We start from the raw sequence: 24,593 nt of genomic DNA on the forward strand, positions 1-24,593 counted from the left end.
AACTGCATTTTAAATGTCCTATGGATTAAGTTTTCTAGTTGAAATACAAAAAAAAAAATCCTTTTATAAATAAGCTTTAAAAGCTTCAAGGAACACAGGTAATATTGTACTTTAATAAATAATTTACAGAATGAAATAAAACCCTCGGTTATATTTGAAGAAGGTACTGTTCAAATAAAAGGCATTTTAAAATAGGTATTTCAAAGATGTTGAGACTCACATCTCCAGCAAAGGTATGAAAATATCCTCTAGGACTATTATATACAAAGTTATTGTACAGCTCCTGCTCCCACAATAATTTTCCATCCTGAAAAGAAAAAAGAAAAAAACCAATTTTTAAGAACTCAGACAAATTGCAGAATTTAATTTCTTTCACAATAGAACCTATTAAGAGTTGGAAGCTGCATGGTGTTAAGCATCTACCTTGCTATTCACTCAACAAATGAGCTCAATCAAAATCAAAATAGACTGGAAACTTGTGAAGAGCTGTGGAAGACTATTCTACCAGGTCACCTATGCTCTGTTCAATTTCCTGAATGTTTTCAAAAAACATCCTTCAAATTCTACAATGTATCTACAATGGATACAATGTATCACAACAGTGATCCTGGGAGAGGTAATGGCGACCAGTGGTGGGAATACAGTGATTAACAGTAATAGGAATCAAGGAGACTTCCAGTCTTCTGTTATTATCTCAGGCTTGACCTGAAAACAGTTAACGTAAGGAGAACAAAAATCTCACCATTTTTTCTTTACATATTGCAAGGATATTATAGTTCAGCACCCAAGGAACAGGTTTCTCACTAAGTGTAACAGTCAAGTGACCAAATCACAAAGTCCAATACAAGCACCAGCTGGCAATTCTGAACAAATCTGAGAGACCTGAAGCACTGAATGCTGACAGATAATGAGCTGTTACTGGCTGCAGAGATAATGGGAAGCTTTCCAAAGTCTCAGCAAAGCCAGTAGGACTTATGCTTCTCAATATCATTTCTGATATAAAACCACAGTTTAGACGTTTAATCTTTTAGCTTCCACTGTCTTGAGTTAAATATAACACAAAGATCTTCAGTATGAATGTATATATTTTGGAGAACAAAACTCGTTTGTTCTGCAGTTTTCACATGCACCAACACACCAATCAAAAAGATTGTTTCCACTCCTACAGAAGACAGCACCTATTTTGTTAATACCATCCAAAGCAGTACCTTGATAGAATTTTGATAGCTATCTGTATCAGTGACACTATACTAACTTTCATTAGTTTGACTAATGAGATCTGCAGAGGACAGCTTCTGTGTGCTGTAAGAAAACTGTAGCTGATATTTATTTCATCCATAAAGCTGACATCTATGAAATAATTTAATTTAGAATACCTGAGAAAGTTGCACTTGCCTATAAGCACTGTAACTGCACCACTTAAGCGGGCAACCATTTACTTGAGAATTTCTGTGAGTTTGTAGCTATGACAACCTACACTCATTCAATTCAAAACAGAGAATGAATACAACCAAGCTTAAGGAGTCTGTAAACCAAAAAGAGATACTTACCTTAATGTCAAATATTCTGATAAAATACGACCTCTGTGGATTGTCCTTTACAAGGCAAGCTACACCACAGCATTTCTTTGACCACATGGCATTGCGATCTGCTGCATATATCTGAACAACTGCTGAAGACATCGTCTAAAAAGAAAAAAGGTAGCTATTACTTTTAAGGTAAAACCCACAAATTCTAGATTTCATCTTTTACCAAAGCACCTCTTAATTTTGTTCCTTGTTCCAGGCAGCAACTTTGATGATCTGCCAGGTTGTAACACAGTAAAGTTCGAATGACACCAAATCACTTCTATGCCTTAGATTTTAATTTCTGCGCAATATTTAGCTTAAGAACCCAAATGAACTTTTTGTTCTTGCTCGCAAATCAGCAAAGAGACTTTGCCTGTAAAAGGCAGACCAGTAACTATGGCAGTCACACAGAGAAGTCCTACCATGCAACTAAATTTCTTTCTGTTCAGTACTTCAAACCAGATAGAAATGCAATACTCAGGCTAGAACTGTAAATTACACAGTGCCTGGAAACACTCCTGGATACTGGAACACAACTGTCTGGATTGCTTAATTGTTCAAATGGTCTCTGGCATGACTTCAGCGTATGCCAAGTAGCAAACTCTTAAAATTCTTGGGCATGGTTTGAAAATACACATGAACTAGGCTCATTCCCAGTTGGCAGCTTGAAATCATCCTGTTTTCAAATTGAGAGATTTTAGTAAGAGAGAGAGATTATTCCACACCAGATTGCTTCAGTCACTGGGAAGGTTCCTCAGCATATTTTCTAGTTTATGTGTGTCCTACCTTACAGTCCTACGAGGGAATGAAAATTTAAGCCTCTGAAGAATATTTATTTAGCAGCCAAGTCACAAGGACATCAAGTTTAAAGGCTCTGTAATGGGACAGACCAGAGGCTATCTGGCTCCAGACCTACTCTCCAACAGCAGCAGACGCCTGTGTAAGAATACAAGAGTACACCGTTACGCTAAGGGAGTATACCCCAGCAACTGGCAGGTCGGAGCTCAAAGCTCCACTGAGCCAGCATACCTGTTTTACAGCACATCAGATTTTCCCTTTGTGAATTTATCTAATCATTCTTCAGACCTCTGTGAACTTCTGGCCATCACAACACTGAGCAGGACTGTATTTCACAGTTCACCTATGCACTGTGTGAATAGTTAGCTACTTTTAGATAAAAGTTTGCCACCTGCTAGTTTCAGCTGACTGTCCCTCCTTGTTCCTACACTAGGGGACTATGTTAACAGTTTCATAGTTACCTACAAAAGCATGTGCAGCACGGAGAAGCATTTGTCACACTTCTTTGCCCTGTAAGTTCTCTACTGTTCAGAAAGCGGTATTAGTTTTCAGTCATTCTTGTACCAAGAAAAAACATTTTCTTCGACACTTTAGTCTTGTCACCCTCGCATGCATCTTACCTAGCCCTACTACACCTTTCTTTGATTGGGGATGAGGCTTAGGCTGTATGAATCCAGTTTGTTAGCCTTTGAAACACAGGGTCACGAAAATATTCTTCTCTGTTTTGTTCTCTATTTCTTTCCCTCCAAGTTAAAGGCTTTTAATCCCTTTTTCACTATGGAACATTAAGCAGATGCTTTCATAGATCGTGTTACCGTTCCAAGACCCTTCTGGAGGGGTCACACCTAGTCTGAGTCACGGGCTCCATACTAGGTTTTCCCCCCCTGCTCTACAAGCATTACTTTGCCTTCATCGACACTGACTACTTGCCAAAACAGTTGACTATTTTGCATCTAGGACACAAGCATGTCTTTTTGCATTATAAGATTACCTATTAAGTATCAATATTACCCATGCCACACTTTTCACAAGTGGTTTAAAATAACACCCTACGTTTCATGGGATTTTCTATTACTATTTCTTTAATTTTTATTCATTTATTACCAAAAAAAACCTTTCTATTTTGTTAAAACAGAGTGAAAGTAATATAGGGAAACGGGCAGCTATTCCTTGGGAAAGCTTGATAACCTTTGCCCAAGAACTGTGATACATCTTTCACAAGTCAAGATACAATTCTGTTCTCTTTGCAAACACCCCTTCAGAACTTGTCAGACTAACTACTAATCTTCCTGGTAATCTACAGAAAAAAGTTAAAAGTGCGACTGAATGACAAAAAGAAAGCTTTGCAGTTGCCTCCTCAAACGCTCTACTCTTGAGTGTAGAGTAAAATTTCTCTCCCTGTAACCTACAGAGTAGTATGAATAATTTAATCATAACAGGACTTGTCAAATAAGTAAAAGGACCCTTGAATTAGCCACACGAGAGCAAGAAAACAATTAGCTGGCATTAAGTTCTGAGTATAAAGAGATACCATTTCTCCCCTTATGCTGCAACAGGCAAAGATTTAGTTTTCGGTGCAACTGGCCAGATTTTGTTCAAAACTTCTGCTAACAGTCTTTCCTCTCATTTCTCCAATATCACCTCACTGTTAAATCAATAATCTTGTAGACACAAGACAATAAAAAGAAACACAGGTGGGCCATTCTACAGCTGTAATGAAGGCACCACACCGAACCACAGCAACCATCCCACTGCCTGTGCAAGAAGCCTTCTCAACTCTCCAGAACAAGTCCAGCTCCACTAACCTCCCCCAACAAGACTACCCACAGAAATGGGGTCTTGAAAGAAATTATTCAACTTAAATTCAAGGTATAGAAGACAGTGATCTGTGTCAAGAAAGGGCTCCCTATGCATTGCTTCCTATCACATCTAGCAGCAGAAGTACCAACTGGATTATCTGGGTAAACCAGTAAATGTCATAACTCGATGATGACTGCATATAAAAAAAAAACAAACCTTGAACCAGTACCTCCCCCATGAGTAGAGAGAAGAATACTGCACAAGAAGTGTGTCCTCATTCTGCATAACCATAAGAGACTTAATGTACACTTGGATAATCTACGAGTAGAGCTTAATTTACAAGTTAGAGAACAATTTCACTGATCTATAAAGTAGGTGTTGTTTTGAGGCACACCAAGCTTATTCAACTACATTTTAACTTATTCATTAGCATTGTGCAAATTCCTAGTGTTGACAGATTGTGATGAGGCTTTCACAAGTTAGAAAATATAATTACAAATTCCACTGTTACACCACTATCATTTTTTTAATTAAAAGGACAATACAGGAAAAAATACAAGGTGGGGTGGTGGTTTATTTTCTTGAGGTATAGTAAGTTGATTTTTTACTTAATACCTAAAGTTATTACTGGATTTTCAGGAGGAGGATTTTGAAGTTGGCACTACTGCTTTGCTTAATAATTTTGGTGAAGATCTTGTCCTTTTTACATAGCTATGTATTTGGAAAAAGTACATCAGGGAAAGGAATAAGGTAGCCTACCAAAAACTGATGGGCCATGGAGACAAGAATCAACCCTCCTCCGTCCCCTTCATTTTTTCCACAGTCAGCCTCTGGCTGGAGGACATGCCATTCATTCCAGGGACTTGTCACACCCCTCAAACTGGTAAGCTATGTAGCAGTAAGTCTGGTGTCACCTGTACACTGGCTGCCTCACTGGCAGTGCTGGTCTCATCCTTGGACACACATACTGCAAGATACGTGGTATGAACAAAAGGCTCACGAAAACCCCTTCTTTGTACAGAAGACAGCCACAATGAGTGATCGCACATTTGCAGAACGTGAGCACAGCAGCCACTGATAGCTTCTAACTGGGCAGTGCATAGCTGTATACTTTGATCAGCTTCTGCTGTGAACACTCACTGCAGTAGCCTGTCAAGTTAATGATTTCCCGTAACTCATTTTTTCAAAAATAGTAAACCAAGCCAACAGAGACATTAAAAAATAGTGGGCCAAAAGTCACAACAAAGAGCAGCAGCAAGATTAAGGCTGTAAGATGATGTTCAGCCACTTCAGTATACACCTGAACAGAAAGCATGTTAAGACCCATTGGAATGGTTTTTTGCGGTGCTCACGTACAGCTGACAGCTGCTCGTGGTGCAAAGATCAAAGACTCGTAAAATGACTTTGGCTGGGCGCGACCCCTGTAAGTCTTCCAGTCTAACCTCCTGCTCACAGCAAAGGTAATTAAAAGCCTAGAGTTCAAGTTGCTCAAAGTCCTGTCCAGTTAAGTTTAAAGGCTGCAAATCACCTCTGGGGAACCTGTTGCAGTGCTTAATCATTTCTATTTTAATGCTTGTAAAAAAGCAACTAAGTTTAATGAGTTCTTCTAATGGTTCAGTATTGGTATGTGTCACATGCTGACAGCACTACTGAAGACACACTAGCAGTGATTGTCAGTCTTTCCCAAGAGTCAGTTTTTCCAATAAAGGTGCAGAACCCTGCATACGTACATAATTTAATCACACGACAGGTCTGCTTTTCTTAGTTACCCTTCCCAGCCCACAGAAGTACCTTACAAATAGAACGGGGAGGGGAACCCTGCCCTGTAATGTAAGGATACAAGTAGTAGCAGTTGTTTCCAAGCAGAGTAACCTCTTGGGGAAAAAAAAAAATAAATCAAAACATGCTGATACAATGCCTGTAGCTTCTTCACAAAGTCAGTCCGAAGACTTTCAGCCTGAAAGTCATACTGAACACAATTAGCTACTTTAAGATTTCTGTGGAAAAAAACTATGGTGAATAGTTGTGTGCAATCCAAACCCTGTAAGAACAGATATCAGTGTTTCCGTTTTCTTTGCCTTACAGTAGATATCTGGAAAAGTTGTCCTGATCAATACTACAGCTGTTCAGAAGGTACCTTGGCAGGCATTTTTTAAGACCTACTATGGTGGAAATCCTTATAATGGCTAAATCAGGATACTGAAGCCTGATCAGGTGATGCTGGGTCCTCCTAGGTCACTCATTTCTTCTTTGATACAAGACCAGGAAGACAGCGCACAGTTTGCTTCCAGGGTGACTATTCAAGAATAAAGGGCTGTTGCTATTCATTGACATTAAACCAGTGGTAAGTAATAGTCTCTCTCAGACAGCAGGGTTCAGGAACTGACACATGCTAACATCAAGTACCACTTCACTGTGGAAAATGCTTGGTGAGGTGTAACTCTAATCTTGACCACAAGATGCTTCAGTACCAAGTAACAGCCTAGCATTCTCTGAGTCATGGAAGAAGGTACGGAAACTCATTAAGCCTCATGAATGAGAAAGACAAGAAGCACAAGTGAGAATGCAGGATAGCTCACTCTGTAAGAAATCAAGACTAATCCATAGAAAATTAGGCAATTATAACTCAGCGGATGACATTTCTTTCTCTAGATTACAAGTATTCTGCACAAAAAAACCCCAAACCACCAAAATGTCACATTGACCAATCACGCAGAAATATTGCTTGAAATCTGTGTATCTCAAAAAAGCTTGTTTAAGAAATTACACATTTAAATGTCAATATTTCAATAGATTGTTATTCAAAGCAAACAAATTTGAGTTAGTGATAAGACCTTCCTGTTGTTCTGCAATTACTTTATCTTCAGTATCATAAATATATGGCGCTTCCAAAAACATTTCTGTAGTGCTCGACACAGCTATGCATTTTATCTCATCACCCTTAATATAGAAACATAAACAAAACCTGCTGCAGGGACCAGGCACTGGAACCTCCTCCCCTTCTCAAAGGAAGGCCTTTGGTGGCCTAAACTGGTCTGTGCCTGCTCTTTCTGGTGGTTTCATTTCCCTTCTGCACAGCGGTCCTGTTTCTAGAGAAAATGTAGCTATTTTCTTGGCATTGACAATGTCTCCTGCCATGTGGGAACAGTGTGTTCCCTTCCTACTAGGAAGGGCTGATAACCCACTTCCAGGGTAAATGTTCTCATCACCACGCAATCCTACAGAAGGCATGCACTGCAGCCTCCTCCAACGGTGCTTTTAAATTAACTGAGTAAGCCTGCCACTATTCAGATGATCTCTAATTAGGCCACACAAACAACATGCAAGTATGCTTCCCTAACAATTTCCACATTATAAGTAGCTCAGGCATTTGCTACAGTAGACAAAAAAGTATTTCCTAGCACTTTCACAGAAAGTTAGAAAACTTGAGTTTAATCAGGTTCAGAATCCTACAATATTTATTAGCCCTGGACAGTATAATTCAGCCCTAAGCAATGCTGGGTGTGACTGTTTAGATGCAATTCAGGCATAACGGAAAAAAATATGAACACAAATCCACACTTTCATCAGATTTTCATGGTCTCTAAGTATTCACAAGTGTCAGTTTGTACGTACTTACTTTTGCAGGTTTGAATGGGAAGGGACAGAGGTAGGAAGAAACAGTACACGGAGAGAGAAAAGACTAGTGCCATTAAAGGCAGACTGCTTTCGCTTCCTGCAGACACCTTCATCTGAAGGACCACAAGGATTATGGCTCCAGGACAGAAGTACAATAGATGCATCCAACTACCTTTTTAACCTTTTTCCCTTTAAGAACAGTGGGTCACGCTATTTATGGTTACTTCATCTTCTACAAGAAAAAAGTGTGTGATGATACTGTCTTGACAGTACACATACACTTTTTCTGGAGACAGAAATACTTTTCAAGAACTCCACAATATTTTGACTACGAAATTAGATTTTATTAAGTTAGATTTTGCAACTCTCAGACTGGCTTATAATTTATGTCTTTGTACCAGCTTGCCTCCAGAATCTTCACAAATGAGTCCAACATGTGACAGTGTTTATCCACTGGGGATTTGGACATTTCTTTATTTGCAGTTTGGGTAAACTGTGATTACTTCAATATTTAAAGCTATTACAGCTGTTAAAGATATATTTAACAAATTACTAATAATCTTATCTTTAAAGACAATTGTGTATTGCAAAAAAAATTACATTCAGATGCTACAGACAGGATTTTAAACTAGTTTCCCACAGAAATAAGAAATACAGAACTTCAAAAGTTTTCTGACAGATTTCAAAAAGTTAAGCAGCTGGAAACAATCTTCTAATTTTAATGCCATTTACAGGACATTATTTTGAGAAGACAGACCGATTGCTCCACAGACAGGAAAACTAAAGCAAGATTTGACAGAACTGATAAGAGCCTTCTGTAAATACCCAATCATATGAGAAAAGCTTTACTTGGTACAAACTGAAAAATTACTCAACTGAAGACACTGACACCTTACTAGTTCTACTGCTTGTGAAATTATTTGCTACAATCGCTAACAGTGTTCAATTTTAAGCTTAAAGCTTGCTTTTAGTTTTTTTATTTCTCATGATGACCTACTGATTTAAAAAAGCACTATGCATAGATGCTAAGAAGTTACTGGGGTTTTCTACCTATACTCAAAGACAGGCTATGTGAAAAATAAAGCCACTGCATAAGAGATACTGTCTTTTTATTTTTTGAAGGCAAGAAGGAAGAGACAAAGTTTTTCTGAAATAGCTAAAAAGCCAGTAATTTCTGAAACAAAGATCTTAATCTATGTTAAAAGACAGTTCCACATAACATATAGCCCAAAACATTTAAGGGATCAAGAGACCAGAACCAATTAAAAAAGTTCATACCCAAGAACAGATTCCCAGCCTTGTTCTGATCTGTACACAAATCAGTGGCAATATCTTCACTGAAGACCATTTACTTATGTGGAGAATATACCAGTGATCACCAAGTGACATTGTAACAAAAAAAAGGGATAGCCGTTTAAGAAATCTAACTATAAAAGTGCTTGTCCAGACTTAAATCTGCAGTCTTCTAGCAAAGCGATCCTTTACACCTAAACCTCAGTCAGCCAGTTACAGATAGCTCATATTTTTCTAGGTGTCTTCAGATACAAGTTCATTTACATTTCCAGTACCTCCCAGAGCCCTCCAGTTCAGCTAGAGCTGGCCAACTTCTTTTCAAACACTCATTGCTCAACCATAGATCACAGAAGACCAACAGGATGTGGGTAAACAGCATAGCATATAAACCCAAATCCAACAGCACGCGATGAGTTAAAAGAGACATGCTTTTTTATCAGACACAGAAAAAAGGTATTTTTAACTCTTACAACCACAGTCCAGCCAACACATGCAAGACTTCAGTCTTCCAGAGATATGACATAACCATAGCCACAAGGATGCTCCAGATTGTAATATTCCAAGCTATCTCAGTTAAGCAGATCATTTACCAAATGACATACACAACCTGCGGTTTCCATCGATGAGCAAGCTGAGCACTGCCACTTCCTGTTTACCTACGCAGCATCATGAGTAGCTCGCTCGGCTGCATCTTACCACTTAACGCTGCTGAAATCTTGGCTGTCCAGAAAGCAACAGACACATGACAAAACGCAGTTATTTGTTCTGTTGTTAAAGTTACACATTTAGTTACTTGCACAGGCCATCCACAGATTTGTCATTGTCCTACTGCCATGGAGCAAAAATTCTCAATACAGAAGGACAGTCTGTCTTGCCATTTCACTCCCACCAGCCTCCCAAGACACTCAGGATAAAGACTTCCTTTTCAAAGCTCAGGGAATTTTTAGATGAAATGTTAAAGCCTAACTTTCAATTTTGAGCCATTTTAAATTAATCAAGACTCCCAAGACTAGGATGATCCTTACACAAATAAAGTACTGTACAGATATGTAGATTAACTGATTCTTAAAACTATGTTTCATGGTTAGACACAGAAATTACACATTGGTGTTTCAAGCCATACAGATTCAAGGCAAGAATCATTAGTTTTACAGCAACCCATGGGATAAAATTTGAGGTTGAATCTGTTGTCCTGTTCCACTGCCTATTCAGCTGTAAGGGAAACCAGCTCCTTCGACTCAGCATTGTCTTGTCTTCTGGCAACCCACTGCCGTCATGCACTGAAGTCCTCTTCCTTCAGCCTTCACCAACCACTCCATTTTCTATGCAATAATGTTTTTCCAGATGCCACATACTAGTTCCATATTTAATACAGTTCTTAGAAGCTGACCCTCTGACCCACTCTGAACATATGACAGTGGTTTGAGAAAATATTTTAGAATTCAGACCCTTATCCATGTTTTGGGGGTTTTGTTTCCCTTTTTTTTTTCCCCAAGAGTTAGATCCATCATAGTTCTTTTTAGACCTGCTTCATGATATATGTATCGCCACATTCACCAATAAAAATCTTCAAAACAACAGTTAGATTGATTAAAGAAAGGACATTAAGCATAAGTCTCAGGAATTCCCGAATTATCCCAGCTCTGGAACACTCATTAATGAGCCCTTGAAAATGCCATTTAGCATCTACTGGAACTCTCAGGTCCATAGTAAATAAAAAATAAATACATACATAGATAAAAATATTTGCTTTGCAGAGGTTAGCCTTAGGTGAACTTTATGATCTTCATAAGATCACACTTGAGGACAGAAAATAAGGAATTTTGAATTCAGATACTTAGAAAACACTGAAATAAAACAGCTTCAATTGTTTTAAAAGAAAAAATTCTTTTATAAGAAAACAGTAACTTCATGCCAACATAAAACAAAGAACCCTCTTCAAAACATTAACAAATTTGAGAAAAGGCTATTAAAAGTAAAACCTCTTTGAACAGTAGCCAGCAACTGGTCTCACAATCATGCACACAACTTGTGTCCTGTCCTGTAAAGCAGACTCAATCCACTTACATAAAGGTACTTAGAGATGTGACCCCCCCTCACACTTTCACTGTGCCACAACTCAAAACATTTTAATTCCTCCTGCAGCAGTTCATGTTTCAACAGAACAGTTATGATAATTCAAGCCATATAAGGAAACTCATAACTGTACATAAGAATTATTTTTTTTATACTAACAACTAAGTCTACTATGAACAAAGTTACTCCCAGTTATAAGTCTTAAAAAGCAGCCATACTATGAGGAAAAATAGCATGAAGATGTAGTGGTTATATGATCCCTGGCCACACTCAAAGCTCATTCCAGGGATACAATGCAAAAAGCTCTTTCAGTGTAGAAGATGTACCTAACAATGAAAGCATCAGCTGAATACTTGCAAGACTGCTATTTGTCATTTAGTTCTAGCAACAGTCTGTTGCATGTTTGCATTTATTTCTTCCCCATGCCTCAGTTTCCTCATCTATAACATGGAGATACAGATATCTACCTCTGTAGAGTGCCTTGAGAATTACTGATGAAGGAGAAAAAAAAAAAAGTGAAAAAAAGTATTGTACTGCCACAGACAGAAATCTGTTATTTTGGGGGTGAGGTGTCTGTGTGTATGTCTACATTATCTTCTCTGCTAATAGCAAAGGTTAAGACAGCTTAATTACTACATCACTAGTGTTAGTTTTCTTCCCAGTGCAAGAACATTAATTAATACCCAGTAGGCCTGGTCACTGTTGACTGTTTTAGATAAGGAAATGGAGATATTTTCTACTATGAGGGATGCTCCTTGAGGAAAGTGACATTCACAATAGTTACAATTGCCACTACCTGCATGGGCTCCTTGTTTGTAGGTCCAGAGCACTGCATTTACCAATGCACAATGGAGGCCAAAAGCCACTGAAATTCACCTGTGTGTAAACAAACTTCAGCATTATGGAAGCAGTGCTGCAGGACAGTGGTTCGAGCTCACGCCTGAGATTTGCAACGTAAGTCTCCTATTTCTGTTAGGCAAACCACAGATGTAAATTTTCCGTAACAAACTTACTAATGCTTTTGTAAGTCAACATCACTTTTTCCACAGCGTATTTAACACTTGATTCTTAAGATGGAAGAATACACAGCACAAGGTATATGACCCAGAACAAGGGCAAAAGGAAAATTATTTTTATGAAACGAAAGTAATTTCCCACCTACCTGTCATTTCTCAGTGGTCTCTTCCATAATAACCCCGACCCCTGAGCAACAAAACCCCCTAAAGTCTTAGTACCTAAGGATTGAGAAAATCATGAGATCATGCACCAAAAAAACCCCAAACCTAAGCAAATTCTGATGTTGGCAATACCAGAGGAATCAGATAATCACCTGACAAAAGTAGTTTTGAAAACTAGGCATTCTATCCTAGTCCTGATACAGCCCTTCAATAAGGGCAATCATCACTCCATCTAAGTTATTTTATTAAGGATTGAGGCTACATAATAAAAAATGCCATGGATGTTTTAGTTTAGGCCAGGGGTCCTCAAACTTTTTAACCAGGGGGCCGGCGCACAGATGAAGCAGCAGGCAGCCATCTGCGGCTGCTTGGTTCCCCCCCCAACCCCCGGCGGGGGGGGGGGGGTCTGTAAATACCGGGGGGCCGGATTGAGGACGCTGGGGGGCCGTATCCGGCCCACAGGCTGTAGTTTGCAGACCCCTGGTTTAGCATCTGGCACTACTACTTATGCATCTCAGAAACTGCATTAAGAGCTTGCCCTCAGTGATGTCCTATAGCAGGAGCTCTGCAGCTCAAGATTGGTGTTTAAATTCTCAGGCCAGGTATTACAAACCCTTGACTTCTACTACGTAAGAAAATCTCCCCTGTACAGTTTGTGTTTCTGTTACGCTCTCCCCACGGATTATCTAAATTAACAGTACAAGGTAATATTTGAGTGTAGTTTACTAACAAAAACAAAAAAAAGCTTAAGAAAAGGAATTGATGAGTTTGCAATACTCAAGTTTTCAAGGGGAAAAAATAAATGGATACAAGTGACCTCTGCCAAGCTAGGACTTCAAAAAACAAAGTTCAGATGAAGAACAAATTTAAAACTCTGATATCAAACTCCGTTGACAATTTCCTTTCTGAACTTACTACCCACTACTGGCAAATAAATGCAAAGGGCTGAATTGGAAAGCTCCTGCCCTAAAGTCAAAATCCTTCCTCTAACTTCTTAAGGTGCCAGAATGCTACTTATCACAAGACTGCCTGCTCTGCTGGGCACAACCAGAACATCAAACACTGCAAATAACCTACTCATTTACAGTTAAAGTGTTTATTTGTACAACTAAAACGTTGTAGAAAGCAGGCAGCAGGATATATTTTTCCACTGCACTCAATACTTCAGTGTCCATGTCCAGTCACCAGTTTCCAGTTAAATCACACAATACTTATTTTTTCCTTCAGCGTAGAGCTGGTCATACAACATATAGCAGTTCCAAGGGGCAACCATCAGCAGAATTGAGGAACAGAGGCAGCGATACTGTTCTCAATCTTTTATTCTTTTTTATTCTTGAATAGTCATACGTTTGGATGGGTCAGAACAAAAGCTTCCCCACAATAAAAAAAAAAAAAAAAAAAGATAATTAGCTCTACAGTACTGCTGTGTTCCGTTCATAACTTGTGAACACTGCTCAGCACCAATAACAGATATGCTACATGAAAAGTTAAAAGTACCAGCCTGAATTTACATACAGGTCATATAAAACAAGATGTCACTCTACTTACAATAGTACTGAAACAGCACTGGATCTCACGTGAGAAAAAGCCAAAAATAAAGAAAATCAGTATTAGATCAAGACAATAGCTTAGAATCCACAAAGTCACACAAATATAATTTTAGTATGAACATAGTAGTTTAAAATATTTAAAAAACCTTTTGGGCAGAAAAATTTGTTTCAAATAACATTTAGAAGAAACACTAAGTATGAAACTGACTTTTACTCTTTTTGTTGAGTATTGTCTGAATTAATGAAATACAGCAAGTTGAGCCAAAATAGTAACTTTAATGAAAGAGATCTTACGATAGGTTTGCTTTTGATCCCAGTGAAAATGAAATACCAGAAACAATCAATCTGTATTGCACTGGCAGTCCAATCATCCAGTATCATTAGCCTAATCAAGCATCAGATTTGAAGCATGACATGCTTTAGTTTCTGAACTACTTTTCTGCAAATCTCTGAGTCTGTTCTGGAGAGACGAGGCTAACAAGCTGAACGTCACTGGTTCTTGCTGCTTGGGAATACTGGCAACAGCCTCACCATCAGGTCAAGTGTTTCTCACTTTTCTGAAAACATCCACTTATGCAATAATAAATCAGAGTGCTTTTATGAAGTATAAAGATAACAGGTATATTGTTACACCATATTAACAGAATAAAAATGTTCATTAATACCAGTTGTAACCATTAAACAGAAAAAAAGGTTATTAATGACATATGGATTAATTTTTTCAGGTGTGTAACACCTTTCAAAATGAGATATTCCTGCAGAAGGGCACTGATGTAACTTAAAGCCCAACAACTGAAAGAAGGTACCCTTGTCAAAGCAGACACTGTGTTTCCAGATTTTGCATGGATATTTCCTTCCTTTGTGATCAACTAACTACACAAATTGCTCTAAGCACCTGAACAGCCTCAATCTGTGAGCGTAGTAACAGAAAGCTCTTGATGTTGAGTATATGAAGGACAGTATCAGTCCCAGGAGGATAGAGTTTAGAGAAAACAAGCCCATTACCCAGTTAAGATAGAGTCCAAAAAAACCTACATCCTACTCAAAAGACTTTATGAGTACAGAAATAGGGTATCTCTTCCAGTCTCCTAGAAGAAATAATCACAGGAGTGGGACCCACATAATAGCAATGTATTAATAGGTTGCTAGAGGTTCAGTACGGTAGATTTTATGAACATGAGAATAAAGTCTGTATAACTGGGCCCTCAAAAGATCTGGGAATTAAATTGCTTGCCAGGAACTTCAACACTGGTACAAACACTGATGATCTTCCTACAGGAAGATGCCAATAAGGGTGTGGCAGTAACACAGCCAGACCTTCAGGAATGCAGGGGGTGGGGGGGGTGGGAAGGTGGGGTGGGGGTCTTGATTTTTCGGTGGTCCAGAATCCATTCCTGGACACATGGACTATTTACAGAAGATGAAGCAGACTTCCCAAATAAATTGAAAGGCTAGCCAACTTCACCGATGAAAGTGTCCTGTAGAACATCTGTTACTCAAAAGTGCACTTTCAGAAGAAGGCTCCTGCCATCCATTATGTGGTATGCGATAAAATACAAAAAAAACTTGAGAGTTTTGTATCAGCTGGTATGGAACAAAGATCTCCAAATCTGCCAATCCCCATGTAAAAGATTCAGTTCTGCGACAAACACTACAGCCCTCTGAGAAATCCCAGAGTCAAAGTGACATGTCAGTCACCTCACTTGAGGACCAGGTTACTGAGAAAGCAAGGCACCATGCTGCACTTGAAGCGCCCAAAGCAGGTGAAGTGAAAGAACAGCCTCGACTATGCATGGGAGACATCCTTATTTACATCTGGTTTGTTTATTTGGAATAAGCCAATTATGTAATACCCTTTGCTAATTCAGACTAGCATCACAGCAATATTGTCTGTACACAGTGACCTTGGAGGAGTTATTTCCAGTGATACGGATATTGACAGTGCGTCATTCCATTGCTGGAGCAATTATCGCAGCCAGAATTGACATGCAAGTCACCACCCTGAAATTAAGACTAAAAGCACTCAGCTTCTAAATCCATGATAGATTGTTACACCTCCTTTCTGCTCTGAAGCAAAAGCTCTCTGTTGTGGGAGAACTGCTTGTACAGCATCAAGTCCTCACCAGGGGCCCAGATCCTGCCAGTGCTGACTTATAAAAGCACTCATTGGAAAAATAAAACATATGGTTTGAGGGGTAAGAGATCGTCACAGGCCACTAGAGGGAAAAAAAAAAACAAAACTTCAGTTAAGTGTCTACAGAACCCAGGCATCTAAACACTATTAAGTAGATCTAATAGATGTAGAAGACCAAACTGAAAAAGCTCCTGAGCTCATACCTTTACTCCCAGACAGAAACAATGATTAAGGTGAGACACCAGAACAGATAGAGTATGTGATGATTAATTATGCTACTTCATGTCCTAGAACTGTCTCTGGAGCTCAAGTGGGAAACAAATTGTTGTGTCTGAACTGACAGAAAACTGCTAAAATGCTCCAAAATGCAGCTGCAAGGAAGATTCCAAGATACCTCAGCACATCCCTGGAGTCTCTGAAGATGCACAGAACCTTTACTATTTACATATTAGTCAGAAAAGAAAGCTCTAGACAGGACTTCATTGGCTTGGTAGGTCAGTGCTCTATAATCAAGAAGTACAGTAAGTAAAATGCAGCTGCCCTTAAGGTCACTCCTGCTGTACCTAATGCAGTCTACAGAAGCACAGCTACTAGTTAGCCAGATCTCCTTACCATAAGGCAAATTTTTTTTTTTTTTTCTCCTGAAATCAGAGAACAGGATCAGGAACCTTATAAGCTTGTGTTCACAATATCAGTATCAGATGCACTTGATAATTTGTCCACTGCAGTAGGTTATGTGCACAGGTACACTTTCTTCTGCTGGAAACTTCTAGTCACCTGCATTTTCTCAGGTTTCCAAAAACAATTTGTAGGAGCAGAGAAACAAGATTGAATTTTGTTGCTGGCAGGAAAACCAGTTTTGGCTCTGTCTAGAAGTTAAAGAGGACAGTTATGAGAACAGCAGCAGAGCTGACTGTTATTCTGTGATGCACATGCTACCGACAGTGCTTGAACAGGTAACTCACTCACATCTCCCCATCCCCAGCATTACAGTTGCCTTTGTCTTCCGGTGGCTTTCATTAGTTGTGCAAATATTAGTAACTAGGACCAAGGGTACCTTCTGGATCTGATGGGAAGTGTTACAGCAGAATGCACATCTGCACCAAGGAACTCTCGTTCCAATACAACACAAACAGGGTAAGGATGGCCCTACCCATACCATCTATTAGGAACTGTGTTTACACCATTCTGTTCCCAAAATGATGCTCATTGACTTGAGTGAGCACTAAGCTAGCATTACCTGTATCTGTACCAGTATGTATGCAACAAACTAAACACCATGGGCAGTCACTGAAAAATGCCTGAGTTCATTCTACTGTCCTACTTCAGTCTGTTAGCATCAATACGTTAGCACAGCTGGCTGACAGACCAGAGGTGAAAGGAAGGACAACATGCATCCTTCTGCCACTGAGCTACAATGTACCCTGGGTGGGCATTTCACATATTGTCCCTGATAACCAGAACTAACAGGTTCAGAAAGGTATGGTCCAAACAGGTATGGTCGGTGTGAGGGATGGACCCCTTGGTTACACAGTGTGAAGCCTGAAGCAGCAGCAGGAACACTTGTTCAATAAGCAACACACATCTAAACAATACGTGCAAATGCACACAGTATGGGGAAATAAACAGGAGTTAGAGATGCGCACACGCCTGGCAGGCTACGATTTGACTGGAATCACAGAGACATTGTGGGATAGCTCCAATGACTGGAGTGCTGGAATGGAAGGATACAAGCCCTTTAGGAAGAACAGGCAGTGAAAAAGGAGCGTTGCCCTGTATGTCAGCAGCCAGCTGGAGTGCATGGAACTCTTCCTGGGGACAGATGAGGAGCTGACCAAGAGCTTATGGGTCAGGATTAAAGGCAGGGCAGGGACAGGTGACATTACAGTGGGGGTCTGCTACAGGCTGTCTGACCTGGAAGACTGAGCAGATGATTCCCTTTATAGACAGATAGGAGCAGCCTCACATTCACAAGCCCTGGTCCTCACGGGGGACTGCAGACACCTTGATATCGGTTGGACGGACAACACAGCAGGCCATAGGCAATCCACAAGGTTCCTGAAATGTGCTGAAGATAACTTCCTTCTCCAAGTGACAAAGAAACTTAACAAGGAGAGATGCCATGCTGGACCTTGTCCTCACCAACACGGAGGGGCTGGTGCAGAACGTGAAGCTTAAGGGTAGCCTTGGCTGCAGTGACCACAAAATGATGGAGTTCCAAGATCCTTAGGGCAGCAAGGAGGGTGCACAGCAAGATCACTACCGTGGGCTTCAGGAGTGCAGACTTTGGCCTCTTCAGGGACTTGCCCTGTAGAGTACCATGAGATAAAGCCCTGGAGAAAAGAGACATCCAAGAAAACTGGTTGATATTCAAGGATCACCTGCTCCAAGCTCAGGAGTGATGCATCCCAACAAAGAGGAAGGCAAGCAAAAACGCCAGGAGGCCTGCATGGGTGGACAAGGAGCTCCTGGACAAACTCAAACACAAAAAGGAAGCCTACAGCAGGTGGAATCAAGGACAGGTGGCCTGGGAGGAATATAGAGGAATTGTCTGAGCAGCCGGTGATCAAGTTATGAAAGCTAAAGCCCTGAAAGAATTAAATATGGTTAGGGACATCAACAGCAACAAGTAAAGCTTCTACAGGTCTGTGGGTAATAAAAGGAAGACTAGGGAAAACGTGGGCCCTCTCCGGAAGGAAATGGGAGACCTGGTTACCTGGGATATGGAGAAAGCTGAGGTACTCAAATGACTTTTCTGCATCAGTCTTCACTGGCAAGTGCTCCAGCCATACTGCCCAAGTCACAGAAGGCAAAGGCAGCACCTAGAGAATGAAGAATCACCCACTGGAGGAGAAGATCAGGTTCAAGACTATCCAAGGGACCTGAAGGTGCACAAGTCCATGGGACCTGATAAGATGCACCTGTAAGTTCTAAGGGAACAGGCAGATGGCTAAGCTACCGTCCAGCACATCTGACAAGTTGTGGCAGTTCAGTGAAGTTTCCACTGACAAGAAAAGGGGAAACGTAATCACCATTTCTAAAAAGGGAAATAAGGAAGACCCAGGGAACTACAGTCCAGTCAGTCTCACCTCGGTGCCTGGCAAGATCATGGAGCAAATATTCCTGGGAACTATGCTAAGGCACATGGGAAATAAGGTGGTGACTGGTGGCAGCCAACATGGCTTCAACTAAGAGCAAGTCATTCCTGACAAATTTGGTGGCCTTCTATGACAGGGTTACAGCACTGACTGATCAGGGAAGTGACTGATGTCATCTACCTGGACTAGTGCAAAGCATCTGACACCATCCCGCATAAAGTCCTTGTTTATAAAGTAAAGAGACATTGATTAGACAGATGGACCACTTGGTGGGTAAGGAACTGGCTGGATGGTTGCACTCAGAGAGTTGTGGTCAACAGCTCAGTGTCCATCCCAGTGGAGACCGGTGACAAGGGGTGTTCCTCAGGGGTCCATACCAGGACCAGTGCTGTTCAACATCTTTGTCAGTGACATGGACACTGGGAATGAGCATACATACCCTCAGCAAGTTTGCTGAGGACACCAAGTTGAGTGGTGTGATTGTCACGCTGGAGGGAAGGGATGCCATCCAGAAGGGCCTTGAAAGGCTTGAGAGACAGGCCTGTGCAAACCTTCTGAAGTTCAAGGCCAAGTGAAAGGTCCTGCACCCGGATCAGGGCAACCCCCAGTATCAATAGAGGCTGGGCAGAAAATGGATTGAGAACATCCCTGACAAGAAGGACGTGGGGTGCTGGTGAACAAAAAGCTAAACGTAAGCCAGCATGTGCATTTGCAGCCCAGAAAACCAACCTTATCCTGGGCTGCATCAAAAGGAGCATGGACAGCAGATCAAGGAAGGTGATTCTCTCCCTCTACTCAGCTCTTGTGAGACTCCACCTGGAGTACTGCGTTCAGCTGTGGGGCCCCCAATAGAAGAAGGACAGGGACCTGTTGGAGTGAGCCCAGAAGAGGGCCATGAAGATGACCAGAGGGCTGGAGCACCTCTCTTGTGAAGACAGGCTGAGACAGTTGAGGTTGTTCAGCCTGAAGGGAAGGCAGCAGGTAGACCTTACAGCAGCCTTCCAGTACCTAAAGGGGGCCTACAAGAAAGCTGGAGAGGGACTTTTGGCAAGGGCATGTAGCGATAGGACAAGGGGAATGGCTTTAAACTGAAGGAGAGTAGATTTAGATCAGATATTACGAAGAAAATCTTCACTACAAGGGTGGTGAGGCACTGGAACACGTTGCCCAGAGAAGTCGTGGCTGCCCCATCCCTGGAAGTGTCAAGGCCAGGCTGGATGGGGCTTTGAGCACCCTGGTCTAGTGGAAGGTGTCCCTGCTCATGGCAGGGGGGTTGGACCTAGACAGACCTCCAACCCAAACCCAAACTTCTATGAATATGAACAGAGGGCAGAGGAACAGACAGGATTTGTTGTTTACAGGCAACAAAGGCCAGAGATGTTCAAAGAGACTGTTAAGGAAAAGTTTCATTGAAGAACTGAAGCACTGAAAGACAGACCTCCTAAGTGACAGACAACGGTAAAGTGAAAACTGCAGAGTAAGAAAGATCTACATCTCTTAGAGAAACATTTAGCATCAAATTTACCTCCATTTGTCCTATCGAATAAAAGCATAATGCACTAGGTGTGTGGCATCTTGTAGACCAAGGCAAGGAAGGGCATGCCCTGTGCAGAAATACAGATATAGTAACAGTCTCTCAAGTATATAAATATTTGCATCTGAATATGATATGGACAAATTTTCAAAGACAAAACTGATTTATTTTTTTTAATTAGATAAGTGGTTGAATCTTTACTGAGTTCTAGAGATCTAGTGCAACCAGCATTTTCTGTTGCAATGACACTTTAAAACCTTGCGTAGTTTGAAATTTAAAGTTCCAGCTACACAAACTGGGAACAGTGCTAACAGTGCAGTATAACACTTAGAGAGACCAACACTATTTATGAAAGGTCAAAATGACAACACCTATTGTATGGCTAGAAAGTAATGGTTGATACAAAATTGCACAAAATTAAGTCCCAAACCTGTTTGTTTTTTTTTAAATTGTTCATTGCCAGGTTACTAAAAATACAAATGCTAATAATTCTTTGTACCTAGTTATAAAAAGAATTTCATACCTGAGATACTCTTAACTACAGACTAAAGGCAAATAAAGCCCTGCATTTTATGTATTAGAAACTACTGCTTCCTTCTTTGCAAATGCAAGGGGAAGCTTTTGCCTGTGGTATTGCACAGAACACATACCACTACAGGATGTTCATAATTTTCTTCCTCATTTGAGTTAACCACAAAAATCAAGCAGTTTTACAGAGACGAGCTTATTTGGATGTCTTTTGTGTATATTTAGTATCGTAAGCCAAGTGATGTTTCTATTTGCTTTGGCTGACTAAGGGAGAGTAAGGGAAAAAAATGTCTACTTACAAAGAATGACCACATCTTAGCTGTACCGAGAGAGAGAGCCATCACATGGTTAAAGGAGCAGGAAATAACTTACAGTTCACTCAAAGCTGGACTAAGCAATTCTGTGGTTTCAGATCTGAGCCTGTAGAGTTGCTGAAGCTGTATCTTCCAGTACACAGCTTCTTAATATAGCAGCTTACAAACTGGAGAGTCTGGTCCTCCCTGGAGGAGCAGCAGTGGAGGGTGGAGCAGTGCAAGAAGCCTGAGGAATATCATACCCTGGGTTTTGCTTCCCCCTCTCATCTACCTAAAGTTCTCTTTTTCTATAGCAACATTAATGGTAATTTTGAGTCAGTGAAGATGAAATGGGAAGAGAAATCTCTAATGGCCTTATCTCAGGCTGAAGTGCACTCTGTGTAAGCAGTGCAGTGCTTTGCTGAGTTAGAATATCAGCCATGTCTACCCCAGCACTGAGTATGGGTAGGACTATCACGTCTGCTCAGACACAAAGTTCATCAGCAAGAACAAAGCACTTCTGGAACTGAGAAGAAGGAAGTGGAGGGAAGAACAGTGAGGAAGAGAGACACTTCTACATGGAGATGTTCGTGCAGATCATGAATGCAGAGGCTGAAGGGAGAAATTAAGATCCTGGAAGCACTAGAGGTACAAGGCTGGAAGAGGAAATAAGGGGAAGAAACCCTTTTGCTGGGACAGAAAACTTGTTTAAAAAAAAAGTGTGTGTGCAATAAGAGTGCAACGAGTCCCTGAAGAAAGCTGAGACACAAAATTCAGAGGACAGAGGTCACTGTGCAGGACTTTAAAGCAAATCAGCAGGATGTGGCTTATAAAAGAAAGAGTGGTTAAATCAATTCCTAAAATATCATTACCAACTTCACCATAATCTGCTGTATAAAAATATTAAAGCTTTATTTTCAACATAGAAACTAAAATTCTTTTTAAGTCAATAAATTACTGCTTCTGTTACAAAAATGTACTAAGAAGGTTGTAAAAGATCTCTTTTCTTTATCCCTAACACAGAAAGATACTAATACAACAAATTAATACTAATTTCTTTCCTTATCCGCAAGTCACAGACAAACAAATCTCTTTGCTGTCATCTTGAGAGGGGAGAAAGTATTTACAATTTAGTGCCAAATTCCTGTATTCAAATATTCTTCTTGTTCTTCAGCCTAGACAGCAAGACAAGTACTAGGCCTTGTTATTTAATACTCAGAGAATGTTATTTAGGAATCCATATTTTAACACAACCTTCCTTGTAAACAATCTCAATAAATGCTTGCTAACTTTTGGGAGAACCATCATCGATAACACTTTGAAGTAAATACATTTTTTTTTAAAGCCTTTGCAATCTTAGAGGCAAGAATTATCTTTCCATAATTAGGAGTTCAAATAATTAGTATTTTCTTAGCTTTTCAAAGAGGAGGGAGCCACGTTTTCTTTCATTAGGTTGGTGTTTCTCAAATTGCAGGCACAGTACGCCTGCAAACAAAATCTACTCAGTGAGCACAGACTATGTTCCCATATAACTACACCACTGTGATGCTGTGTAGTGGCTAATTAACAAGGGAAGATAAAGGCAAAATGACACATTCGCTTTGAAGGGAAATGAGATGAATGCAGGGGAATTCAGCTTTACACAAAGTTCTGAAGGGGAAAATGGTGTGTGAAACCATCTTACAGAAATGGAAACACCTTGATTAGCAAGCATTAATGTGATCTTTCAGCTTTAAGCTAGCTAGACACACTGGAGAACTGGAAAATGCATTAACACTGTTTCTCAGAAAACTTAAAAAGAAAAAAAAGCTGCCTTAGCGATGATTTTAAGGATAGCCAAATAAACAGTACAGGGAAAACAATCTCACCAAGTGAGATGCAAGTATGAAAGCAAGCACCTAAGGTGAACTGCAATCTGCCAATATGTCATGGAGCTCTGCAACATGATCTTCTCCACAGAACATTAAGTCTACAGGAACTGAGTAATTCATTTAATGAACTTCTTCCAGAATCATATATTCTTAACACAGGCATTCTAATTTGAGATGCCTAATGTGTCATTCACTGCATAAACACGAAGAGGTGTCAGGAAAACTGGCTAGCTTTAACTCATGGGTAGCAGAAAATACACTACTGATCTTTAAGAATTAAGCAAGTGAGCAGCTTTCTAAGAAAGCATCCCTATGATTTGTTTGGATTACATCTCATCTTCTTCCATTTGGCCCTTCTAGTACACTGCTCCTGTCATGAAGATCACAGCAAACTTTAGGCTCTTCAAATTTAACTGCAACTGTCCCTGAAGGTAACTGCACACCTACTGTGCCCACTTTAATGATTATCCAGGCATAAACAACATGTCTAGAAGCCACAGAAGTTAAGTGTGCCAGCGTACCCAAGCAAATACACTGAGAAACAAAACTATCTTGCACAGCATCCAAGTCATGTCCTGGTAGAATGGGCTGTTTAAAACACTAAATCCACTTTGCATGATTTATTGTTACAAGGAAAACAAACTGGCTAATAATAATAAAAAATAATCCCTCTGCACCCAAGTAACACATAATGCCAACCTTCTCTGAGGAAAATGTACCCTAACTTACCAATAAGCAACTCTGTCTAGTGCCCATGACACATTTTTGTTACTTCCTATATTTTATTATCTAGGCATTAGGTCATAAAACCATAAGTCTCCTGCACTATGCTAAGTTTTATTTCTGTACTACAAAGATTCCTCAAGAGACGAGCCTATGAAACACACTCACTGGAAGAGAGGACACCATAAATCTTACCACACTGCTTTACGTGAACTGCAAACTTTCTCTGACAAACTAAGCACTTAAAAACTCACCAAACCCCATCTCCACTGCAGACAGCTCTGCCTATAAAAGGTCAATGAAAGAATCAAGCCTAAGCTTTCTGTCATGTTAGTCAATAAAATACTGCAAAGTTCCTACATGACACTCACTCATCATGTACAAACCATTTGAATGCTTCACTCTACCTATTCCAGCACTGAGCTAGGAGCTGCCAGTGGCAACTGCTGCCATTGCTGGCACCTGCAGCCACTACTTTCCACTGATAGCAGTAAACAAGTTCCTAATTTCAGCACTACAGAGACACTAACA

General features: G+C 40.3%; 1 protein-coding gene across 4 annotated transcripts in view; it reads right to left on the bottom strand.

Annotated features, from left to right (window-relative positions):
• The window catches only part of WASL (WASP like actin nucleation promoting factor), a 60,051-nt gene that overhangs the window by 28,929 nt on the left and 6,529 nt on the right, over positions 1-24,593 (bottom strand). For 3 of the 4 annotated variants that reach the window (XM_080393952.1, XM_080393953.1, XM_080393951.1), the window contains exons 2-3: positions 1,551-1,685; positions 221-307 (exon numbers count right to left, since the gene is read on the bottom strand). In XM_080393952.1, coding sequence (XP_080250078.1) covers positions 221-307; positions 1,551-1,685 — 222 coding nt within the window. Of the gene's footprint in view, positions 1-220; positions 308-1,550; positions 1,686-7,131; positions 11,289-24,593 lie in introns of those variants that run through there. The other variant, XM_080393954.1, reaches the window with a different exon arrangement.

This window comes from Falco punctatus, assembly GCF_963210335.1.
Source record: "Falco punctatus genome assembly, chromosome: 6".
Lineage (NCBI taxonomy): Eukaryota > Metazoa > Chordata > Aves > Falconiformes > Falconidae > Falco > Falco punctatus.